Source organism: Chrysochloris asiatica, unplaced genomic scaffold (genome assembly GCF_000296735.1).
Source record: "Chrysochloris asiatica unplaced genomic scaffold, ChrAsi1.0 scaffold00209, whole genome shotgun sequence".
Taxonomy (NCBI): Eukaryota; Metazoa; Chordata; class Mammalia; order Afrosoricida; family Chrysochloridae; genus Chrysochloris; species Chrysochloris asiatica.
This window is the reverse complement of record NW_006408727.1, coordinates 604,044-629,152: the sequence shown is the minus strand read 5'-3', so window position 1 is coordinate 629,152 and position 25,109 is coordinate 604,044. Positions and strand designations below refer to the sequence as shown.

Genomic DNA, 25,109 nt, shown 5'->3' with positions numbered 1-25,109 from the left:
AGTTTCGTGAGTCTTAGTTGTCAGGAGGTAGTTAACAGTGTTTGTATTTAAAGCACTATACTGACTAAGAGTCTGCATTCCATACGTTTAGATAAGTTGTTTTCATTTTTGTTTAACTCCAGTTTTTCTTGTTATTGTTATTTAAATCTATTGATTTTTCCCTTGACCCATTGGTTGCTTAATAGAGTCTGTGTGTAACTTCTTAAGGGACTATCAGACTGGTTTCCAAAATGGCTGCATAATTTGCATACATTTCCACTACAATATATGAGAGTTTGAATTTCTCAATATGCTCATGGACCATCATCTGTGGGTTTGATTACAGAAATCTTAGTAAGTGTAAAGTGGTATCTCACTGAGGTTTTGATTTGCACTTCTCTGGTGACTAGTAATGTTGAGCGTCTTTTCATGTGCTTATTGGCCATTTGTAGAACTTCTTTAGAGAGATACTTATTCAGATACTTTGTCCATTTTTAAATTGGATGATTGGTCTTTTCATTATTGAGATGTAAGCATTATTAATATATTCTGGATACTAGACCCTTATCATATATATGATTTGCAAATATTTTTACCATTCTGTGAGTTGTAATCTTTCTTGATGGTGTTCTTTGAAACACAAAAGCTTTTAATTTTTTTTTAGTGTTTTAAAAAACTTTTATTATGAATTGAATAATAGTTTATGTGGGGGAAACATCAGTTTTGCACTCATCCTATCGTGTTTTGTTTCATTGCAATGGTTGCAATCACCTCCATGCATCATTATTCAACAGTGTTTGCTTCTATTCCCTCTGTTTTTTTTTTTTTTGTGTGTGTTTTGTTTTCTTTTGTTTGTGTTATAATGTACACAAAAACACTCAGGAATATATAATCATTTAAACAACCAAAGGGTACATTCTGCAAGCCTGCCTCCTGGCCGCCAACACACAGCCTTTCTCTTTCCATGAGTCTAGAGTCCTCAGCTGCTCTATCTCTCCAGGTCATCATCTCTGCCTCCATCTCTGGTGTTGCTGCTTCTCTGGCTAGGATCCCAAGTTCTGCTCATGTTCTTCCTTCTTGATGGTCCTAGGGTCCTCTGTTCCTGGAATGATAGATTAACTACTCCCCCCTTCATGTTACAAAACTTCTGCCTTTACAGTTGTGACAATTGCAATTAGTCATTATAACAATTACTCACTATTGAATCATAAGAATCTAATCCCCATCTTCACCAGACCCATCTAGACAAGATGAAATGTATTCAGTGGGGAAAAGCTTTTAATTTTGATGCAATCTAATTTATCTGTTATTTCCTTTATTATTGTGTTTTGGGTACTTTTTCTAAGACTCCATTGCCTAAGTCAAGATTGTAAACATTTTCTTATGCTTTCATTAAACATTTTATCATTTTTGCTCTTACATTTAAGTCTTTGATCCATTCTAAGTTAATTTTTTAAAATAGTTAGGGATCCATTTTATGCTTTTGTGTATGGGTATCCTGTTGTCCCAGAAAGTCCTAAGGTAATCCTACATTTTCTCAACTCTAATGTATCTCTTGGTTCAGTGTAAACTTAAGGAATGCCCCGCCATAGAACCATTCTGCAAAGACTATATGATATTTTTACTAATAGTTTTTCCTTCCTTTATTTCTATGGGAATAGTTTGGAAAAGTCACTGAACTAATGGAATAACACAGCCTTCAACAATAGAAAAAAGGAAAAGAGAAAAGATTAGTTAGCCCTGAGGAAGGGGGAAAATCTGAGTTCTAGAACTACCATATTATACTATTCAAAAGTCCCATTTAACCAGAAAACCACAAAACATACAGAGAAATAGGGAAGAATGGACCAATCAAAGGAACAAAATTAACCAATATAAGTCATCCTTGAAGAAGACCAGACGTTGAACCTACTAAACACAGCTTTAAAAAAAAACAAAAACAAAAATGTTTTAAATATGCTTACAGAACTAAAGAAAAGGATGCATGAGTGAAATGAGAATATTAACAGACGTGGAAATTATAAAAAGAAAATAAGTTCTGGCAGTGACACATGTAATAACTGAAATTAAGAATTAAAACTATGAAAAATGTTGAATTAACAAATGTTGATACATTTTTTATAATAAAAAATATTTTAAATTCACTAGAAAGGTTCAAATACTCTCTTTTGAGTTGGCAGAAAAGGATTCAAGAATTGAAAGAGTGAAGACAAAATGAAATCTGTGACACCCTATCAAGAGGACCAGTAGAAGCATTATCAAGTTCCAGAAGGAGAGGAGATAGAAAATGGCAGAAAAAATATTTGAAGAAACAATGCCCAAAAACCCTCCAGATTTGATTAAAGTCATAAATTTTCACATATTCATACAAAAAGCTTAAAAACCTCTCAGTAAGGCAAACTCAAGGAGATCCATGTTTAGACATATTATAATAAAACTGTTGAGAGGCAATAGAAGCAAATACATTGAATGATGAAGCATGCAGGGGATTGTAATAGTTGCAATAAAATGAATACGATTGTAATCATTGCAATGAAACGGATACAATAGGATGAGTGTAAAACTGATGTTCCCCCATGTAAACTATCACTCAATCCACAATAAAAACTTAAAATCAAAACAAAAACCCTCAGGGCAACAAGTCTCTAATGAGTGTCTTTAGTAGACGTTTCACCATGTTGTAAAGACACTACTGGAGAATAAAGTACATTCTATGTTACTCCACTGTGAAAGGATGTTTTGAAGTTTGTACACGATTTCCTCTGTACTTCACCCCAGGTATCTTTTCCGTACTTGATGTGGAGCTGTGGGCTAATGCGTCAGACTGCAAAATCGTTTGAACTGCAAGGTTGGTGGTTCAAGCTCACCAGCTGCTCCTTGGAAACCCTATATAGGGTCGCTATGGGTCAGAATTGACTCAATGGCACTTAACAATAACAACAATCTTTTCCATTTGCTGATTTTACTTTGCATCTTTTTGCAGTAATAAATCATAGCTGAGTGCCACTGAAAAATAAATAAATAAATAAATAAAACTTTATCTTTCAAACTAAAGATAAGGAAGTAATCTTGGAAGTAGCAAGATTACTTGGAAGTGAACAGTTACAGCACCAATTTCTGAAGACTGTCAATTTGTCCTTAGAAATTATGATGGCTAGAGGGCAGTGGGATGATACATTCAAAATGCTGAAAGGAAAGAAAAGAAAAGAAAAGAAAAAAAAAACCTGTCATCCAGCAAAACTGTGCTTCAAAAATTAGAGTGAAATTAACATATTCCCAGCCCTGGTGTGGCACTGTAGGCTAAGCACTGGATGCTAACTGCAAGGCTAGCCCTTCAAACCCACCCACTGCTACTTGGAAACCCTAAACAGGGTCGCTGTGAGTCAGAACCAATTTGACAGCATTTAACAATAAAAACCACAGTTAAAAAAAAAAAAAAGTTAAAACCTGCCCTAATTGAAATGGTATAGGTGGTACTTCATTTGAAAGGTGAGGACCCTAGATATTAAAACAAATTTGTATAAGTAAATGAAGAACCATAATAAAAATAATTCTAAATCCAAACATAAGGGCCAATTTTTCTGCATTTTAGTTTGTAATTTTATCTGTTATGTTCTACATACCAATTTATACTTTTGTATAAATAATAATTGTAAATACATGACATTATCCTTGTCAGATGGAATATACATCATCTCTTTCCATACGTTTATGGAAAGAGATGATGGAGAAGTTCAGCAGCATCAGTCAGGACAAGGCTGGGGTTGCTGAAGAACAGATCATCAAGTCTCATAAGTAAGTTCAAGTTTAAACTGAAGAAAATTAAAAGAAGTTCACAAGAGCTAAAATATGACCTTGAGTGTATTCCGTCTGAATTTAGTGACCATCTCAAGAATAGATTTGATGCACTGAACATTAATGATCGAAGACAAAATGAGTTGTGGGATAATATCAAACACACAACGTATGAATAAAGCAAAAAGGTCATTAAAAAGACAGGAAAAACAGAAAAGACCAAAGTGGCTGCCAGAAGAGACTCTGAAACTTGCTCTTGAATGTAGCTAGGTAAAGTGAAAAGAATAAATGCTAATGTAAAAGATCTGAACAGAACCATTCAAAGGGTAGCTTGAGAAGACAAAGCAAAATGTACTGAAACATGCAAAGACCTGGAGTTAGAAAACCAAAAGGGAAGAATGTGCTTGGCATTTTTCAATCTGAAAGAAGTGAAGAAAAAAATTCAAGCCTCTAGTTGAAATTGAATGATTTCATTTGAATGACAAAATATTGAGCAGCACAGGAAGCATCAAAAAAAGATGGAAGGAATACAGTCACTGTAGGCCCCCCCCCAAAAAAAATAACAATAAGTTGACATTTCAAGAGGCAGCATATAATGAAGAAGCGGTTAATATTGAAGGCATTAGCTAAAAAACAAGGCTCCAGGAATTGACAGAATACAAATGGAAATGTTTCAATAAACAGATACAGTGCTGGAGGGGCTCAGGAGTCTATGTTAAGAACACTTGGAAGACAGCCATAGGGCCAGCTGACTGGAAGAGATCCTTTTTTGTGTGCCCACTCCAAAGAAAGGTGATCCAACAATATATTTAAAATTCTACTCAAGATAAACTGTACATTGACAGGGAACAAGAAAGACAAAGAGGACATGGAACACGTTTTAGCCAGCCACGATTATGTGTTTAATTTCATAATTAACTTTCCATAGGTGACAAAAGATGAAGTCTTGTAAAAATTTAAAGAAAATTATGAATTGTTTGGAGAATTTTCTAAAATTTTCAACACATTCTACCTGTTGCTGTGGAGTTGATTTTGATTCATTTGTTGTTGTTGTTAAGTGCTGTTGAGATGACACCGACTCATAGAGACCCTATGTACAACAGAACGAAATACAACCAGGTCCTGGCCCATCCTCACAACTGCTGTCACGTTTTAGCTAATTGCTGTTACCACTGTACCAATCCATCGTGGTGGGGGTCTCCCTCTTTTTTGCTTTTATACTTTTGTATAAATAATAATTGTAAATACATGACATTATCCTTGTCAGATGGAATATACATCATCTCTATCCATACGTTTATGGAAAGCATGATGTCCTTCTACAGGGACTGGTCCCTCCTGATAACAAGTCTGAAGTATGCTTTAAAAAGGTATTTGCAATGAACAAATCACTGGTTTTGCAAAATTTGATCATGTGATCTCTGCCGGCCCCTCCGGAGGAGACACGAGGTCAACCAGCACAATCACCTGACTCATGCCCGAAGGACCCATCTCAAGGGAGACACCCGATCTGAAGTGTCTCCAGAGACACGGGTCGACAAGCGAACCGCAATCTTTTCTGTCACCAAGGCCATATTTTCCAACCACTGATCCTTCCTCTTTGCTTTTCAATCACCAATAATTATCAATACATCTTGATTGCCTGTTTGATCAATTTCAGTCTGAAGAAGTTGGTAGAATTCTTCAATTTCATCATCACTGGCTTTAGTGGATGGTGAGTAAATTTGGACAATAGTGATATTAACTGGTCTTCCTTGTAGGTATATGATATTATCCTATCACAGACAGCATTGTACTTCAATATAGATCTTCAAATGCTCTTTTTGTTGACTAATATGACGCCATTCCTCTTCAGTTTGTCATTCCCAGCATAGTAAACCATGTGATTGTCAGATTCAAAATGGCCAAAGCCAGTCCATTTCAGCGAATGCCTAGGAGATCGATGTTTATGTGTTCCATTTCATTTTTGACAATTTTCAGTTTTTCTATTCATACTTTATACATTCCATGTTCTAATTATTAGTGGATGTTTACAGGTGCTGGTCTGCATTTTGAGTTGTGCCCACTAGCAGTTGAAGGTACCAAGGACTTTACTTCATTCTGTCATCACCGTCAACTCTATTTTGAGGAGGCAGCTCATCCCCAGTCGTATTTTGAGTGCCTTCAACCTGAGAGGCTCATCTTCCCGCACTATATCTGACAGTATTCTGGCGCTCCTCATCATGTTTCACTATTCAATATTCAGGTGCTGTCTGACAGTGTTCTACTGCTATTCATCAGGTTTTCAGTGAGGAAATATTTGGAAGTAGTCCTTCGTCAGGAAGCTCATTTGAAACTTGTCCACCATGTTTGATCCTTGTTGTTGTTAAGTGCCGTCCTGCTGGCATTTAAAATACTGGTGCCATAGCTTCCAGAATCACAGCAATACGGAAGCCACTACAGTAGGACAAACTGGTGATTCCTGGGCTCAGAGCAAGAGTTTTCACTCCCATCACTTGCGTTCTTTCGCCAGCCAGACCACGTGTTGCAATACCCCTAAAACATTCTGTAACCTCTAGAATTTTTGCCCACTCTTCCAGAATGCAATTTGTTTACTACCAAACTGAGAATGTGTACCGTGTTCGGGAGCATCGCTGAGGTCCTTCTAGTACTATACTACACCCTGTGTGTGTTGTCCCTCAGCTCCCACGACCCAATCCAGTCCTTCTCCTCCACCTTTGCCTTGCACTTCTGTGGACTTCATTTAAAGGAGGGCACCAGCTCCCCAGCGCTCCAGCGTCTTAGAGCCCCATTGTCAGACGTTGCATTTGATCTCCTGGGACTGGAACACTCCTTTACTTTGCTAGCGGCCTGGGCAACCTAGTCCTTGTCTGACTAAGAGGTTCGAGCCCCGGGCCTACTGAATCGGGACGCGTGTCCCAGTAGGCAGCAGTCGCGGCGGCGGCGGAGGCTGGCGCTAGGGCGCGCCGGAGGCTCCCACGGAAACATCACTGCGAACCAAGTCGGCGCGGAGACTTGAGGTGTCTGCGGCGGACCTCAGGAAGCGCACCTGCTGGACTGGGCGTGGAGGAGAAGGGGCGGACAGGCCACCCGACCCACGCCCATCTGGGCTCCGCTGGCGGACCGGCGGCGGAGGACAGCGCCTGGGGACTTGGGCGCGGACGCGGACCCGGGAGGACGCGGCTCCCACGCAGAGGTGCCAGGCGCGCAGCGGGCAGGCCTGTGCTGCTCTCCTAGGAAGCGCCCTAGCCCGCCACGACGATGCCCTCCCTGTGGAAAGATATCCTCCTGGAGACCCTCCTGGGTAAGACGAACGTTCGCGGGTCCCCCCTTTCTCTCGTCGACCTGGCGCCGCGGCGCTTGGCGACGTTGCTGAGCTCGGGAAAGAGAAAGCGCTCTCCTTGCCCAGAATGGAGATGCTTATCGTCCCCTGGGACCTTTTGCTACTGAAGAGGAAAAGAAAGAAAAAACCTAGATTTAGGTTCCAAAGCTTAAGATTCAGGGAGGCGCCCGCAGCAGACAAAGCGTCCCCACTCCACCCCACTCCACCCCAGAGCTCCACTGAGTACTAACTGGGGTTTCGCCCAAGGGGCATGATTCTTCACGTGCCCCAACCCCTCACCTATGACTTTTCAGTTTAATTTAATGAAATTCAGTACTGAACTTTAACTTTTAGAAGGAAAAGGGCATCCGTTCCCCCCCACCCCCAGGGTTGTAGGTGAGCACAGGACAGTAGCCTCTGGCCTTGGCCTTGATCAGGCAGTGGCTGCGTACCTAGGCATTTGGTGAGAAGCTTTGGACTGAAGTCCTGTTTGCTTACTTAGCAGCTGAGGACCGGTTAGTGTAATTAGTGTTAATTGGGTCGGAGCTATAAGATTAACATCAGAGTTACTGGATAAACATGTTCGAGAGACTGCTAAAATTCTGTGTTTCGGTAACAGACTAAGATTCCCTGAAGTTGGGAGGAGCGCCTTCCTGAGAACTTTATTCAGTGGGAGCTAACAATTCAGGGTGTCCTGGTGTGGTGTTGTAGGATAAGCACTGGACTGCTTACCACAAGGTCAACAGTTCAAACCCACTAGCCGCTCCTTGGAAACCCTGTGAGTCAGAACCGACTTGTCGGCACCCAACAACTGTAACAGTCAGTCTCTAGAGAACCTGAATTACCAGCTCCATAGGATAAGCACATGGTTTGACTGACGGTTCGAGCCCACCAGTCGCTCCACAGAAGAAAGATGAAGACTTTTTGCTCCCACAATGATTTAAAGCCTCAGAAACCCTCTACAGGCTCGCTATGAGTCCCAAGGGCCCGAGGTCACTTAGTAACAACAGTCATTCTCTCTCTCTCTGTCTCAGAATCTTCCAAGTCCATTCCAACTCATGGTAATCTCATCTTCTAAACTCAGAGTGACCCCATGTGACAAAGTAGAACTGCCCTTGGAATTTTCTAGACTATCAGTTTTGTGAAAGTAGATCTCTCCAAGTTTTTCTTCCGTGCAGCTTCTGGGTGGGTTAGAACCTGTAACTTTTCAGTTAGCAGCCCAGTGCTTAACCTTTTGTGGCAACAGGGTGATGAATCTCAGACTGCTAACCACAAGGTTAGCAGTTCAAAACTACCAGCATTTCCATAGGAGAAAGATGAGGCTTACTGCTCCTGTAAAGATTTACAGCCTTGTAAATAGGGTCACTATGAGTCGGAACCAACTCTACGGCACACCATTACCACCACCATCAACAATCAATAAGTATCTAGGAATCTAAACAATCCATGCACTTTATTTCTTTTAATTCTACTAGCAACTTTGTGGAAGTCCCTGGGAGGTACAATTTACATGCTGAGCTGCTCAGTGAAAGTTTGGAGGTTTGAATCCACCCAGAAGCACACAGGAAAAAAGGGCTGATAATCTACTTGAAAGATCATCCATGGAAAACATTATGGAGCATGGTTTTACTCTGACACACATGGGGTCACCATGTGTCAGCATGGACTCTGTGGCATCCTGTCTGGTCTAGTAACTCTGAGGTCATTAAATACGCCCTGATTTTGCTGATTAAGAAAGGGTGGTTGAGGAAGCTAATTTTGGGGAAACGTTCTCATGCAGAGTAGTTATACTAGGCTGTCTTTGGGGTCAGACTACATGGATTTAAATTCACTCTGTCATTCACTTCTTATATGACTTCGGGCAGTTATACTTTCTGAGTTTCAAGATTTTTGTCTTGTTTAAGAGTGTGTGTGTGGTGGGGGGGACCGGAGGTTGTGTAAGGAATAAGAGACGATCACATCAAATACTTAGCAGAGAGTTTAGTACACGGTACAAATATTATCATAATTGTACAAGATTACAGTTAGTAGTTGACAGAATCGAAACTGACTTCAAATCTGCGTATACCTCATCACACTTCCTTTTAAGAGTTGGATTTTGGATAGCTTTAAATAGAAAAAGATGGCTATCTTTGGATGTTGCTTTTTGACTTTCATATATCAAATTAAATAGAGGTGAAATTTTGTAAGGAAAAGTTGTTATCCATCAGGGCTCTGTTAGAAAGCAAAATTCACCACCAATGATACAAATGAAGATGGACAGTGTTAAGGGGATTAACAAGGGATGTTGAGGGTCTCACGTAACAGGAAGAATAATAGAATAACAGGAAGCTATTCTCAACTTCTGACTTCTAGTGCGGCACTGTAGAATAAGCACTGGACTGGGAACTGCAAGGTCAGTGGTTCAAATCCACCAGCTGCTTCTCAGAAACCCTTCACAGGGTTGCTATGAGTTAGACTCAACTCAGCGGCATTTCGCAACTCAACAACAACATTCTCAACCTGGACCTGACTGGAAAAGGAAGGAATTCTGTTACTGGAACTCAATGAAGGCCAGTCATGAGGGAAGGTGGTCAGTGGGAGTACATGCAATGGATAATGTTAAAATTACATTTTTGCAATTTTTTTTTATAGGATACATTTCTTGGTCTCTCTACCATGGCCTGGGACCAATGATCTATTACTTCCCTCTGCAAACACTAGAACTCACTGGGTTTGAAGGTTTTGGTATAGTGTATCTTTCTCCAGCATTCCTAACAATTACTCCTTTCTGGAAGTTGGTTAACGAGAAGTGGATGCTAGCCCTGTTGCGGATAATGACTCTTGGTAAGTTTTTAAAATACTGTTGGTAAGTTTTAAAACAATTGATGAACTTTTTTGAAAGCCAAATGCTTGAATTAAAAAAAATCAAATGAGAATTTTTGTAAAATTGGAAGACTAAATCAAGAGTAAATGTGCTTTTCATTTGGCATTTTCCTTTTAGATTGGAAAAGTCTAAAAATCACTGAAAAGAGGAAAGGAAAGACCTTAAGGAAGTGGTCAACTCATGATTATGTCATGTTCTTCTTTGAAACTATGCTACAAAACTCAAAAGTCATTAAAATGGTTGTTAACTAATGCTGCATGTTGTTGTTAAGTGCCATTGAGTTGATGGGTTTCTGAAAAATGGCTGATGAGTTTGATCCCCTAACCTTGTAGTTACCAGTCTAGTGCTTATCCTACAGAGTCACTCCAGGACTCCATAGAAAATACAAAAATTATGGATGACAAACATAACAGTAAGAACAGTAAAACAGCAAAAAACCCAAAACAACTCAAACTCAACCCAATGCCATTTAATTAATTCCAACTCACAGAGACTCTACAGGACACAGTAGAACTGCCTCATAGGATTACCAAGGTTGTAACCTTTACAGCTAGGTGACTCTGTAGGATAAACAATGAACTGCTAACTGCAGGGTTGGAAGTTCAAATCCATAGCCATTCCTTGGAAACTCTATACAGGGTCCTTATGAACTGGAACACTTAACAACAGTATGTATAACCCACTGTCATCAAGTCGATTCTGACCTATAATGACCCAAGAGGACAGAGTAGAACTGCTTCTTATGGTCTCTGAGACTGTAAATCCTTATGGAAGCAGAAAACCTCATCTTTCTCCTGTAGAGTGGCTGGTAAGTTTGAACTGCTGCCTGACCCGCAGCATCACCAGTACTCCTTCTAATATGTATCCACCACTGCCATCCAGCTGATGTTGGCTCAGAGTGTCCCTATATGGGGCTTCCAAGACTGTAAGACTTAAAGGGCGCAGGCGCTCTTATTTTTCTTCTAAGGAGTGGTTGGTGGGATTGAACTGACAACCTTCTGGTTAACAACCCAATGCTTATTCTACAATGCTGTCAGGGCTGTTAATTGTTACTTGCTGTCAAATAATCAAGTCAGTGTCAACTCATGACAACTTTAATAAGTATAGAGTTGCTACAAATCAATAACAAAAAAGATAGACAATCCAAGAAGAAAGTGGGCAAAAGGTATGGGCAAGTCACAAAAAAGGAAATGCATTTGGTACTTAAAAATATCATAATATGGATATGGATATGAATAACAAACTGTACACACATGCAAGCGTATCAGATTAGCAAAGAACAAAGTCTGGTAACACTGAGTTTGGGAGAGGGGAAACAGGTGGGAATGTGGGAATGTGGGAATGTAAATTGGCACAGTGTCTATGAAAAGAATTTAGCAGTGTTGTTGTTATGTGCCATCAAGTTGGTTCCAACTCATAGAGACCCTGTATAAACAGAATTCTAATGCTTTCCTTATATAAAAAAGCTTGAGTGACAATACTCGTTAAATATCTGTAGAAAGATGAATGAAAAACCAGCTTCAGAGTGCAGAACATATCTAGACACAGGTATGGAGGGGGATTGTTGCACTGCATACTTTTTAATCTTTCAGTTCTAAACTGGAGTCCTGGTGTTGTGGTACTATAGGATAAGTGCTCAATGGCAAAGTCGGTTTGAGCCACAAGATCGGCAGTTCAAACCCACCATTCACTGTGGGTCAGGACCAACTTAATGGCACTTAAAAACAATTCTAAATTATTTAGATATATTAAATTGCCAAAATGTAACAATAAAAAAAAGTACACTCATCACCATGACTTGAGATATTTTTATATTAATAGCTACTGAGAAAAATTGGAGAAGTATTTGTAGTTTATAAAAGAAAAGTAAGAAAATACAGTCATGGAGAAAAGTTCTCACAAACAAAACTTTGGAGCCTTAGACGTCTGCTGTACTCGGTTTTGTTTTGTTTTTTTTTAGGAGTTTTTCATGTGGCATTTGTTTGTGAACCATGCCATATAGCTCGGGCATGTAGAAACAGTCATTTGAGTTTTTTTCAGAAACAGTGGTAAGAATCACTGTAAGGTGCCATCTGCTTTTCTGAGTCAGGCCCTGAAGAAGGCAGATGTGATTAGTACAGCGAGTTCTGGGGTTACTCACTGCGAGAACACTTGCTTGAATTAAAAATATGTATATATTTTTGCAGTTGAAAATACACACTCAAAACATACACCAACTCAACAATCTCTATATGTACAATTCACTGGCATTACTTTAAGTTATGCATTTGGTACTTAAAAATTTGTCTATAAAGTTTGTTGTTGTTGTTAAATGCCATCAAGTTGGTTCTGATTTAGAGTGACCCTGTATAGGATTTCCCAGGAGTGGCTGACAGGTTTGAACTGCCAACCTTGAGGTTAGCAATCCAGTGCTTATCCTACAGTGCCACACCAAGACTCCAATATAAACTTACTGACTTCTAATTTTTCCTGGAAAAGGACATCATACTTGGTGAAGTGGGGAGGGTTGATGAAAAAGAGGAAGACCCCTAGGAGATGGCTTGTCACAGCGGCAGTGGCAGCAGCAGTGTGCTCAAATGTAACAACAGTTGTGAGGATGGCACACGACCAGGCAGCGATTTGTTCTGTTGTGATAAAGTCGCTATGAATCAGAACAAGCCTGACAGCACTTAACAACAACAACAGGGTCAGAATAAGGATTATTCTAGTTTTTAGGGTTACAGCTAGACTTATATTTGTTGTTGTTAGGTGCCATCGAGTAGGTACCAACCCATAGCGACCTTATGCACAGCAGAACGAAACACTGCCCGATCCTGGGCCAACCTCACCACTGTTGCCACGCTTGAGTCCGTCGATGCTGCCACTTGGCTAATCCATCTCGTGGGGGGGGGGGGGGGGTGTCTTCCTCTTTTTCTCTGACCTCCACCTTACCAAACATGATATCCTTCTCCAGCAACTGGTCCATCCTGACAATAGGTCCAAAGCATGAGAGACGAAGTTTGGCCATCTTGGCCTCCAAGATTTAGATTTATATTTATTGTTTATTTAATTTTTTCTTGAGATCTACTTGATTTCCTATTCATTTGGAAGCTCTGCTACTCTTTTTACTTTATGGGTTTTTTGTGTGCTGTTGTTGTAACTGTATCTCTTGCTCTGTATTTTTAGTCTTGAAGGTCTGTTTTATTTTGAATACCTGTGTATCTGTCTTGAGTTCTAGGTGATATTGTCATATACGTTAGTCTCCGGTTGTTGTTCGCTGTTGGCTTTCTTCAGATTTTGGTTCTTTTTTTCTGATTGTTCCTTTTGTTGTTGTTGCTAAGTGCTGTTGAGTCAGTTCTGACTCATACTGACCCTGTATAGGGTTTCCAAGGAGAGACTGGCAGGCTTGAACTGCTGAATTTGTGGTCAGTTATCCAGGACTGATCCTACAGCACCACATCAGGACTCTGACATCTCATATTTGTTGTTGTTATGAGCCGTGGAGTCGGTTCTGACTCATAGCGACCCTGTACAGGGTTTCTGAGGGTGTAAATCTTTATGGGAGCAGAAAACCTCATCTTTCTCCTGCAGAACAGCTGGTAGTTTCAAATTGCTGACCCCGAAGTTAGCAGCCTGATTCGTAACCACTATGCTACTACAGCTCCTTGGCATCTTATATATTTTAGATTAATTACTATGTAATAGGAGTCCCTGGCAGAGCCAACAGTTAATGTGCTTGGCTGCTAACCAGAAGGCTGGAGGTTTAATTTCACTCAGGGCTGCCTTAGAAGAAAGGCAGTCTACTTTCCCAAACCCCAGCTATTTAAAACTCTGTGGAACACAGTTCTACTCTGACACACATGGGGCCACCATGAGTTGTAATCAACTCAACAGCAACAGGTACTATTTAACTGTAAAACTAGTTCACACTCTTATCAATTTAGGTGATATTTTTTACCTTAAGTATTTTGGCTCACTGTTGTTGTTAAGTACCACTGTGACAGTTCTCACTCATAGTGACCCTGTACAGGGTTTCTAAGGAGCCACACGTGGGTTTGAAAGTCCTACCAGTCTAGTACTTATCCTGTAGCTCCATCCTAAGATTCTGATGACTTTCATCAGAAAGGCACACAACAAGTAGTGATAACATTATGGGAAATATTGGACTCCTCCATATACTGCTGCTGAAAATGTAAACTGGTGCAGCTGTTTTGGAAATGTTTGCCAGTGCCTTAAACACTTGGTATTAAAAAAAGAAAGAAAAGTTAAAGATAGAGTTACCATTGTTGTTAGGTGCCATCGAGTCACTTCTGATTCATAGCGACCCTCTGCACAGCAGAACAAAACACCATCTGGTATTGTGCTATCTTCACAATTGTTATAATTTGTTTGAGCCCATTTTGCTGCCGCTGTGTCAATCCATCTTGTTGGGAGGCTGTCTCTTTTTCACCAGCTCTCCACTTAACAAGCATGATGTCCTTCTCTAGTTAATGGTCCCTCCTGACCACAGGTCCAGAGTCTGAGAGATGAAGTCTCCCCATCCTCATGTCTCAGGATCATTCTGGCTGTACTTCTTCCAATACAGATTTGTTTGTTCCTCTAGCAGTATTCTTTTCCAACACCATAATTCAAATGCATCAATGCTTCTGTAGTCTTCGTTATTCGTTGTACAACTTTCACATGGTAGGGGATATTTGAAAATACCATATGACCTAGAAACTCAGATCCTAGGTATATATACCCAAGATAACGTAAAACATAGATTCACATAAAAGCTTATGTACAAATGTTCATATCAGCGTTTATCATGATAACCCCAAAGTGGAAACAACCCAAAGGTCTATCAACTGATGATTGAATAAACAAAGTGTACTTTATCCATGTTGTTGTTGTTAAGTGCTATCAGGTCGGCTCCAACTCATAGTGATTCTATATAAGATTTCTTAGGAGCTGCTGGTGAATTTGAACCACCGACCTTGCAGTTTAGTGCCACACCAGGACTTTATCCATACTATTGGATATTATTTATCCATAAAAAGGAATGAATTACTAATACATACTACAATGTAAACCTGAAAAAAACATTATTCTAAGTTTAAAAAGCCAGATATGAAGCACCACATACTATATGATCCGTTTATATGAAATGCCCAGAATAGCTAAATCCATAGAAATGAAAAATAGCTTCTTGATTATTAGAGGCTAAGTGGAATAATGAACATGTTCTAGAATTAGATAGTGGTAAGGAGTCCTGGTGTGGCACTGTGGGTTAATGCGCTGGACTGCAAAGTCGTTTTGAACTGCAAGGTTGATGGTTCAAGCTCACCAGTTGCTCCTTGGAAACCCTCTACAGGGTCGCTATGGGGCGGAACCTACTCGATGGCACTTGACAACTTAACAAAGGGTTACACAACATTGTTAAAATACTGAAACCATTAAGTTTAGCAGTTTAGCATGGTGTATTTTATGGTATATGAATTATATCTCAAAATTATTTATAAAAAGACATATATAGATAGATAGATCGACAAGTATAGGAGCACTAGTGGAACAATGGTGTAAGTGCTAAATGAAAGAGTCTTAGTTTGAACCCAGCAGTGGTTCCATAGGACAAAGACCTTAAAGGTTGTTGTTGTTGTTAAGTGCTCTCGGTTCTGACCCATAACGACTCTGTATAGGGTTTCTGAGGAGCAGCTGGTGAGCTTGAACCACTGACCTTGCAGTTCAAACCAACTTTACAGTACAGCGCATTAACCCACAGCGCCACACCAGAAGTCCTAGGAAACCCTATGGGACAGTTCTACTCTGTCACATTGGGTTGCCTGAGTTGGAATTGACTTGACAACACACAACAACATATATACATATAAGTAAAAAAGCATTTCTACAAACTCATACCAACTTTTATTTAACAAAAATATCAAAATGTGAAGCTATTGTTTTTCATAATATCCTCATCTAGGTCTACATACTGTTGAAACCAAGGTTTCCATCTCTTTAGCCTTTTGTCTGGAGAATTCCACAATTTACTTTTTGGACTCTTTGATTTACTCCATATCAAAACAGTAGTTTGTGAATCCATAGCTTTCTGGTCATCCATGGGTTGCAGAGACCTGATCAAAGACATTTTGTTAGGAATAAGCTATGCAGGTATGAACTGGAACTCTCATAGTGGAATTTGTGACCTATCCTTGTATATACGAGGAGTCTTCAAAGAGTTCATGAAAATGTCTATTATGAAAAAACTATGCAGACTGTTTTGAGAAACTCAGCCTAAGCTTTAGTAGAAAAACACCCAGGGAAACTTCGCCAGAGAGTCCTTCTACACCATGACAATCCTGCTGCTCATTCCTCTCATCAATGAAGGGCAATTTTTTTTTTTTTCCCTGACAGTATGAGTTTTTTTTTTAAGGTTTTTATTGTGGATTCAGTGAAAGTTTACAGGGCACATCATCAGTTTCACACTCAACCATTCATATGACTTGTTTCATTACATTGATTATAATCCCCTCCATACATCATCAGTTAACAGTGTTTCTCTCTATCCTCTTTAGCTTTTTTTGAAGGACAATTTTTGATGGGAAATCATTAGGCACCCTCCTTACAGTCCTGATTTGGTTTCTTCTGTTTCATTTTGTTTCCTAATCTTGAAAAAATGTTTAGCGGCACCCATGTTTTTCATCATTTAATAATGTAAAAAAAAAAAAAAAAAATGCACTGACATGGTTATATTCCCAGAACCCTTCAGTTCTTTAGGGATGGACTAAATGACTGGTATCTTGCTTACAAGTGTGTCTTGACCTTGATAAAGCATATGTTGAGAAATAAATGTTATGTTTTTATCTTGTAATTCCACTCTCCACAAACTTTTTGAAGACCGCTTGTATGTATGTACATGTATATATGTTTGTGTGTGTGTATATGTGGAGTCCTAGTGTGGTGCTGTGGGTTAATGCATTGTCCTGCAAAGTTGGTTTGAGCCATAAGGTTGGCCTTTCAAGTTCACTAGTCACTATGGGTCAGAACCTACTCAACCGCACTTAACAACAGCAACACACCATACACACTCACATATGTTATTGTTGTTGAGTGCCATAAAGTTAGTTGCGACCCATAGCGACCATATGTTGTTGTTAAGTGCCATCGAGTTGGTTCTGACCCATAGTGACCCTGTGTAGGGTTTCTGAGGAGTGGCTGGTAAGTTTGAACTGCTGACTTTGTGGTTCAAACTGACCTTGTGGTCCATTGCTTAATCCCATAGTACACATATATATATGGAGTCCTGGTGTGGCGCTGTAGGATCCACATTGGACTGTGAACCACAAGGTCTGCAGTTCAAACCTACCAGCTGCTTTTTGTAAACCCTATACCGGGTCACTATGAGTTGGAACTTACTCAACGGCACTTAACAACTATATATATATAGATATAGGTACAGATATAGATATATAATCTCATTGTACATACACACACACACACACACACACACACACACATACACACAAAAAAGGGCTTCAAAATTTCTGGAAAAGATAACGAAATTTTTCTATGAACTTTTTGAAGCCCCCTTATATATGTTGTTGTTAAGTGCCACCATGTTGGTTCCAACTCATAGCAACCCTTTATAGGGTTTCCGAGGAACGGCAGGTGGGTTTGAACCACTGACCTTGCTGTTCAAACAGACTTTGCAGTCTAGTGCTTATCCTATAGTGTCACACAATGAGTATAAAGGTGATATCAGTGACTTTTCTCAGGTGCAGAACATTGAGAACCAAGGAGTGATTGTCAGAAATGTTTGCCTCTCCTTAAATCTGTTTGCAGGGAGCATAGCTTCATTCCAGGCTCCAAATGCCAGACTCCGGCTGGTGGTCCTCGCCCTTGGTGTGTTTTCCTCGCTTATCGTGCAAGCTGTGACTTGGTGGTCAGGAAGTGGCCTGCAAAGGTATGATTTGTATCTTGTGTGCTCATGGACAGACAAGTACATTAGTATCCACAAGGAAATGTGTACTTAGATCAAAAGATCTAAGTTCCACTTCTTAAAGTTTCATTATTTACCTTCCATATGGCCTTGCAAAGGAACCCGCCCTGGCAGCACAATAGTGAAGTGCTCAGCTGCTGACCCAAAAGTCAGCGGTTTGGACCCTCTAGTCACTGCATGGGAGAAAGATGTGGCAATCTGCTTTATAAAGATTGCTGTTGTTGTTGCTAAGTGCTGCTGACCTTGCAATTAGCAGTCCAGTGCTTATCCTGCAGCACCATACCAGGACTTCTCACTACCTTGGAAATCTTATGGGACAGTTCTATTCTGTCCTACAGCATAGAGTATAAGGCCGAATCAGCTTGACTGAAATGGTTTGGCTTAATGGGTTTATGGCCTTGCAGAAGTCTTTTTCTCTTACTTCCTTTTCACAAAGTCAGGATGTGAATAATTGCTGTCAAGACAATTGGGAAAATTTTAAAAACTGTAACAAGTTGCTTCTATAGTGGGCTATATAAAAACTGAGTCGTATGAATTATGAAGCATTGCCAAGACCACGGTTTCAGATACTCATTTTATGAAACTGACATTAGAAATGTACATAGCTCAGTATTATGCATGTTACTGTTGTTGTTAGCCGCCACTGAATCACTTCAGACTCATAGGGACTCCATATACAAAAGGAGAAAACACTGCCTGATTCTGTGCCATCACCCTAATTGTTGCTATGTATTAGCTGATTGCTGGAGTCACCGTGTCAATCTATCTCATTGAAGGATTTCTTCTTTTTCAATCTCTCTCTACTCTACCAAACATAATGTCCAAAGTGTGGGGATGAAGTTCTGCCAACATTGCACTTGAAAAGTCTTTAAAAAAGATTTTATTTTGTAACAAAAAGGGGGGGAGTAGTTAATCTTACAGTCCAGGAACAGAAGACCCTAGGACCTTCAAGGGAAAAGCGCACCAGTGGAATGTGGGGCCCTATCCAGAGAAGCAGTGACACCAAAGATGGAGGCAGAGATGATGACAAAGAGAGATAGAGTAGCTGAGGACTCTAGACTCATGGAAAGAGAAAGGCTGTGTGCTGGTGACCAGGAGGCAGGCTTGCAGATTGTGGTCTTTGGTTGTTTAAATTATTATATATTCCTGAGTATTTTTGTGTACATTAAAAAAAACAAAAAAACCCAGAAGGAATAGAAGCAAATACTGTTGAATGATGATGCATGGAGGTGATTGTGTAATCATTGCAATGAAATGAAATACAATAGAATGAGTGTAAAACTGATGTTCTTCCATGTACTCTATCACTCAGTGCACAATAAAAACTTAAAAAAAAACAGTAACTTTTGCATTTACAGGTACCTCCGAATCTGGGGATTCATTTTAGGGCATATTCTTCTTCTTGTTCTCCGCATATGGTACACTTCTCTAAACCCAATCTGGAATTATCAGATGCCTAACACCGTGATTCTGACATTAAGTGCTGTAGCCACATTTGATCGTATTTACACAGGTAAGTGTATGTCCAATTTACTTAGGGTTTTTCTGTGTTGCGGTTTTTTTTTTTCTTCTCTCAATGAAACACAAGAAAAACCATACAATTAGTTTTTGTGCACTATACCTCTGTTTCAACTTCCTTTCCTTCTGAAATGGTAACTGACACATCCAATGGGCTGTTACTATAAGCAGTAGGCACCTTTTTCATTTGTTAGTACAGAACCAAACCAATAAAACCAAATTCATTACTGTCCAGTTGATCCAACTCATGGTGACCCCATGTGTGTCAGAGTAGGACTGTACACCATAGGGTCTTCAATCTCATGGAGGAGTACTGGTCTGACACTGTAGGATAAGCACCAGCCTGCCAACAGCAAACTCACCACTTGTTCCTGGGAAACCCTATATAGGGTTGCTATGACTTGATGACACTTAACACCAATCTTGCAGACATAGTTTGCCAGATCCTTCTTTTGCAGCACCACTGGGTAGATTTGAATTGCCAATCTTTTGCATTGTTTGGGGACCATCCTATATAGACTGAAGGTGAAAAGAAAAGAATCGTCTTTGGCTTGTATCATGGTAGCAGTGGCGAGTAGAACCAGCAGGCCTTATACTCCCAGGCCGCTTCTGCTTTTTCTCCTCTTTACCTCTGGATTGAGCTTTCCAGGATGACCTTCTCCATCATGCCACCTACACGCCCTGCCCAGAATATTTCCAGTACTGTGAGAAATTACCTGAAAGCTAGGGCTGGGAAACTACTTGCATTGACCTGTTCCACTCCCCCTACCCCAGCAGACACAAGAAGTTAGAAGATATTGAAGCTCAAAATCTGAAACTTAAAAAATAAATCTCCTACATTCACACCTCCTTTCAAGTCACCTGGAATTGACTCTCTCTCAGGCCTATCCACACCCAACTTTGACTTTTGATTTGCAAGCTTACTTGAGACCTTTCTGAAAAGAAGGCAGAAGTGTTACTTGCTCCGGGCTGTTTCAGTAGCTCTTGGGGAGGCACTGTTCTTTTGTAAATGCAAGGAGAAATCTCACAGATTGATGCAAGTCTACAGGGTGTGGGCTCACCATGAACAAAGGGCTTGTATAATTCCCTTCTGGCCCCAGTTTTGACATAAAGTGAGTCAGGAGAATAGGGAGAAATCATGCAAATAAATTGGCCATATGACATTGCTATTAGTTAGTATGAGCTAGAATATGTAGACCTTGATCTAGGCCCTTAGTACATGCTTTATATTTTACAGAACACTCGCATCTAGAGGTAGAAACTCAGGCAGCAGATTCCACAGGCAGAGCTGGATTAGGAGCTGAACTTCAAAGGACTGTTTGCATTTCCTGACCTGAGTTTTTTTTTTCATTTTCACCTGTTTTAAATTGATGTGACCCAGTTGCTGACTGTCAGTCCCTTCCTGTATCTGCCCAATACTCCCATGTACAAATCTCAGATTTCTCACCAACCTACCAGGGTGTCGGGCTACCCAAGGTGTATTTTGAGGTTTTACTGAAGATTTATGAAGTCTTGGGGCAGGGTTTACCCACATAAAGAAACAGTTGTGTGTGTGTGTGTATATAAAATTGTTGCTGTTAAGTGCCATTGAGTAAGTTCTGACCCATAGCAACCCTGTGTAGGGTTTCTTAGGAGCTACTGGTGAGTTTGAACTGCTGACCTTGTGGTCCAAACCGACCTTGTGGTCCAGTGTTTATTCTATAGTGCCACATTGGGACTCCAAACCATGTATCTACATATATGTATATGTGTATATATGTATGTTATTAAGTGCCTTCGAGTTGGGTCCAACTCATAATGATCCTGTATATGGTTTCCAAGGAACAACTGCTGGGCTTGAACCACTGACCTTGAGGTTAGCAGTCCAATGCTTATTAAGTCAATTCCAACTCATAGCAACCCTATGTAGGGTTTCCAACTATTTCCAACTTCTCATCTCCTGTTTTAAAGTAAGTTACTTGAAGCCAGGAACCATGTCTCACTTGGTATAAAAGGTTGCTAAAGTAAATATAGAGAGTTATTAGCCGTATTACTGACCTTTTTCTGATTTTTAATTCTAGATGGTGACTCTGGTAGACTTGAGGGGAAGAAGAATGGTGAGGCAGCTAAAGGGATGGTCTCGAGACCAAGCTGGCTGTTGACAGGAGCTGCCTTTGGTAGCCTTGTGTTCATCACCCACTGGATATTTGGAGAGGTTTCTCTTGTTTCCAGATGGGCAGTGAGTGGGCATCCAGATTCAGGGCCAGATCCTAACCCATTTGGGTGAGTATGGTTTTGGAAAGGCAATGGCTAGAGGAAGAAATGCTTCCTTTGCTGTGTAGCTTGGTTTGTGGCAGCCAGGAAGTTTATAGTCCATTCTCCCTGGATATGCCACCCGTGTTTCAAATACCAGCTGTGTTACCCAGGGTGCACTGATTCCAGTGGATTTACTTCCAAATTTTACCCAGTGACAATCCTGTGAATCACAACAGAATATTGTCCAGTATAGTGTTGGAAGATGAATGCTGTAGGTTGGAACCCACTACCACTGAGTCAGTTCCGACTCATAGTGACCCGAAGGACAGAGTAGAACTGCCCATAGGGTTTCCAAGGCTGTAAATCTTTACGGAAGTAGACTGCCCCATCTTTCTCCTGTGGAGGGGCTGGTGGGTTTGAACAGCTAACATTGGGTTATCAGCTAAGCACTTAACCACTGTGTCTTAAAAGTTCCTTCTTAGGTTGGAAGACACTCAAAATGCACAGTGGATACAATACATTGAAGCTTACCAACAACTGAGAAGATGATGCATTACTAGACGGTGTTTCATTCTGTGTACATGGGGTCATGTGAGTCAGAGCCAATGTCAGCCTCAATAACAACACACATCAAAAGCATTGTATGAACTGACTGTGTACTCTGAGAGGAAGGAGCCAGGAGAGTATTTGCCTCTATGTTGAAGAATATCTGAAAAGATATCTGAAGAGTAGATGCTCTTCAGATGAGGGAGACTGGAGATTGTGTCCTGTTAAGAGACCTTTCCACCACTTGTCCGTCATTTTGTTGTACTGTGGTGGCTTGTGAGTTGCTGTGATTCTGGAAGCTATGCCACGTTATCACCCAAGCCAGAAACCTAAAGTCATCCTAACATTCTGCCCTCTTTATTTCTCCCAAGTAATTTGGCATTAAGTCTGATCAATTCCATTGTTGTGATTGTTAGATGACATCAAGTTGGTTCCAACCCATAGCAACCTTATGCACAATAGAATGAAATACTGCCTGATCCTATGCCAACCTCACAATCATTGTTACACTTGAGCCCATTGCTGCTGCCATTATGTCAGTCCATCCTGTTGGAGGTCTTCCTCTTCATCACTGACCTTCCACATTACCAAGCATGATAGCTTTCTCCAGGGAGAAATGAGGTCTGGCCATTTTGGCTTCTAAGGAGCATTCTAATTGTACTTCTTCCAACACAGATTTATTTGTTCTTCTGCCAGTCCATGGTGTTTTTAATATTCTTCTCCCACACCATAACTTAAATGCATCAATTTTTCTATGGTCTTCTTTATTCATTGCCCAACTTTCACATGCATATGAGGCTTTTGAAAATAACATGACTTGGGTAAGGCACACCTTAGTCCTCAAACTGACATCTTTGCTCTTGAACACTTTAAAGAGGTCTTGTACAGCAGATTTGTCCAATGCAATACATCATTTGATTTCTTGACTGCTGCTTCCATGAGTGCTAATACTAGATCCAAGCAAAATGAAATCTTTGACAACTTCAGTCTTTTCTTCATTTCTGTGGATGTTGTTTATTGGTTTATTAGTGGTGAGGATATTTTTCTTTACATTGAATTGCAACCCATACTGAAGGCTGTGGTCTTTGATCTTCATCAGTATGTATTTTAAATCCTCTTTGCTTTCAGCAAGCAATGTCATATCCACTACTTTTTGCAAATGAAATCCCTTCTTCTCTAGCCTCCACCTCGTCTGCTTTAGTGGAGTTCACGACTTCTCACCATGGCTATAGCTGTTGTCTCTCAATGGCCTCTCAGTGTAGCCTCCTTCCCTCTCGCTTTACACTGCCCCAGATTGGTTTCTCTAAAATACATATCTGACTCCATCACTCCCTTGCTTAAAAAATGTTCAACAGTTTCTTGTTTTGTTTCTATTTATCTCAAATGTGGTAGAATCTGACTTCTCTACTTACCTTTCCAAAAGGTTTCTATTTTATCCCTCACTCTATGCTTCACCTGGGCTGAATCCATGTGCAATTCCATGAAAGTTCCAGGAAAAGTGCTGGGCCATTCCTTCAGGACGCCATCTGTATACCCACGCTGTGTCCTCTGCCTGGGCTCTCATTGCCTTGATGTTCTTGTACACTCTTACTCATCCTTCAAGACCCAGCTGTGCATTTCCTCTGAAGTCATCTCTGATTATCCCATGGGTTCTCTCCTTTATGCCACATAGTGACCTGAATCTCTCTCTCTCTCTCTCTCTCTGTGTTTTATCTATTATTATTATTATTGTTATTATTATTATTACTCTGTGTTTTTATTATCAAGGAGCCCTGGTAGCACCTTGATAATGAGTGAAGCATGTTACTGTGAATCAAAATGTCACCAGTTCAAACCCACCAGCTGCTCCAGGGGAGAAAGAAGCCATCTGCTTCCATAAAGATTTACAGCCTGGAAAATCCTATGGAATAGTTCTCTGTCCCACAAGGTCACTGACTTGATTCAGTAGAAGTTGTTGTTGTTGGGTGTTATTGAGTTGGTTTGAACTTATCGTGACCCCATGTGACTAAAGAGAACTGCCCATAGGATGTTCTTGTCTGCAATCTTTATAGAAGTTGACAGTCACATCTTTCTCATTTAGTGAGCAGCTGAGTGCTCATCTGAAGTCCCACTCAGGCTCTTTATTCCACATTACAGTATTTTATTTATTTTTTTAAAGTTTTTATTGTTGATTGAGTGAAAGGTTACAGGACAGATCACCAGTTTTGCATTCAATAAATCATACAACTTGTTTCATTACAATGATTACAATCCCCTCCATGCACCATGATTTCTCTCCATTTACTTTAGCTCTTTTTTTAAAAAATGAAAACACTCAGGCATATGTAATAATTTACACCACCAAAAGGCACATTCTGCAAGGCTGCTGCCTGGCTGCCAGCTCTCAGTCCCTCTCTTTCCATGAATTTAGAGTCCTCAGCAGCTCTCCTCTCCATGTCCCCATATTTGCCTCCACCTCTGGTATTGCTGCTTCTCTGGATAGGGTCCTGCATTCCGCTTGTGCTTTTTTCCCTTTATGGTCCTAGGGTCCTTTGTTTCTGGATTGTAAGATTAACTGCTCCCCCATTTTAGTTACAAAACTTCTACCTTTACAATTGTTAGAGTTGCAATTAGTCATGATAACAATTACTCACTGTTGAATCATAAGAATCTTATCCCCATCTCTTTTCATCAGATCCATCAAGACAGGATGAAAACTATTCAATGGGGACTCTTTCTTCCCCACACACTCATAAACTAAACAGCCTCTTGAAACCTTGTAAGCTGTTCACTTCGTGCCTTTATTGCCCCCCTATCTACCCTGTATAGAGGGCATAGCATTGATACTTGATGTGAAGACTCCTTCCCTCTCTGTTGGTATTTAGAGTTACTACCCCCATGAGTATAGGTCA

The 25,109-nt window shown here is 40.3% G+C and overlaps 1 protein-coding gene across 1 annotated transcript in view; it reads left to right on the top strand.

The window, feature by feature from the left end:
• The first annotated feature begins 7,035 nt into the window (after positions 1 to 7,035).
• CWH43 (cell wall biogenesis 43 C-terminal homolog (S. cerevisiae)) overlaps positions 7,036 to 25,109 on the top strand; it is a 108,529-nt gene continuing 90,455 nt past the window's right edge. The window contains exons 1-5 of the mRNA XM_006872687.1: positions 7,036 to 7,078; positions 9,731 to 9,922; positions 17,763 to 17,883; positions 19,278 to 19,432; positions 21,498 to 21,699. Of these exons, the coding sequence (XP_006872749.1) occupies positions 7,036 to 7,078; positions 9,731 to 9,922; positions 17,763 to 17,883; positions 19,278 to 19,432; positions 21,498 to 21,699 (713 nt within the window). The remainder of the gene's footprint in view (positions 7,079 to 9,730; positions 9,923 to 17,762; positions 17,884 to 19,277; positions 19,433 to 21,497; positions 21,700 to 25,109) is intronic.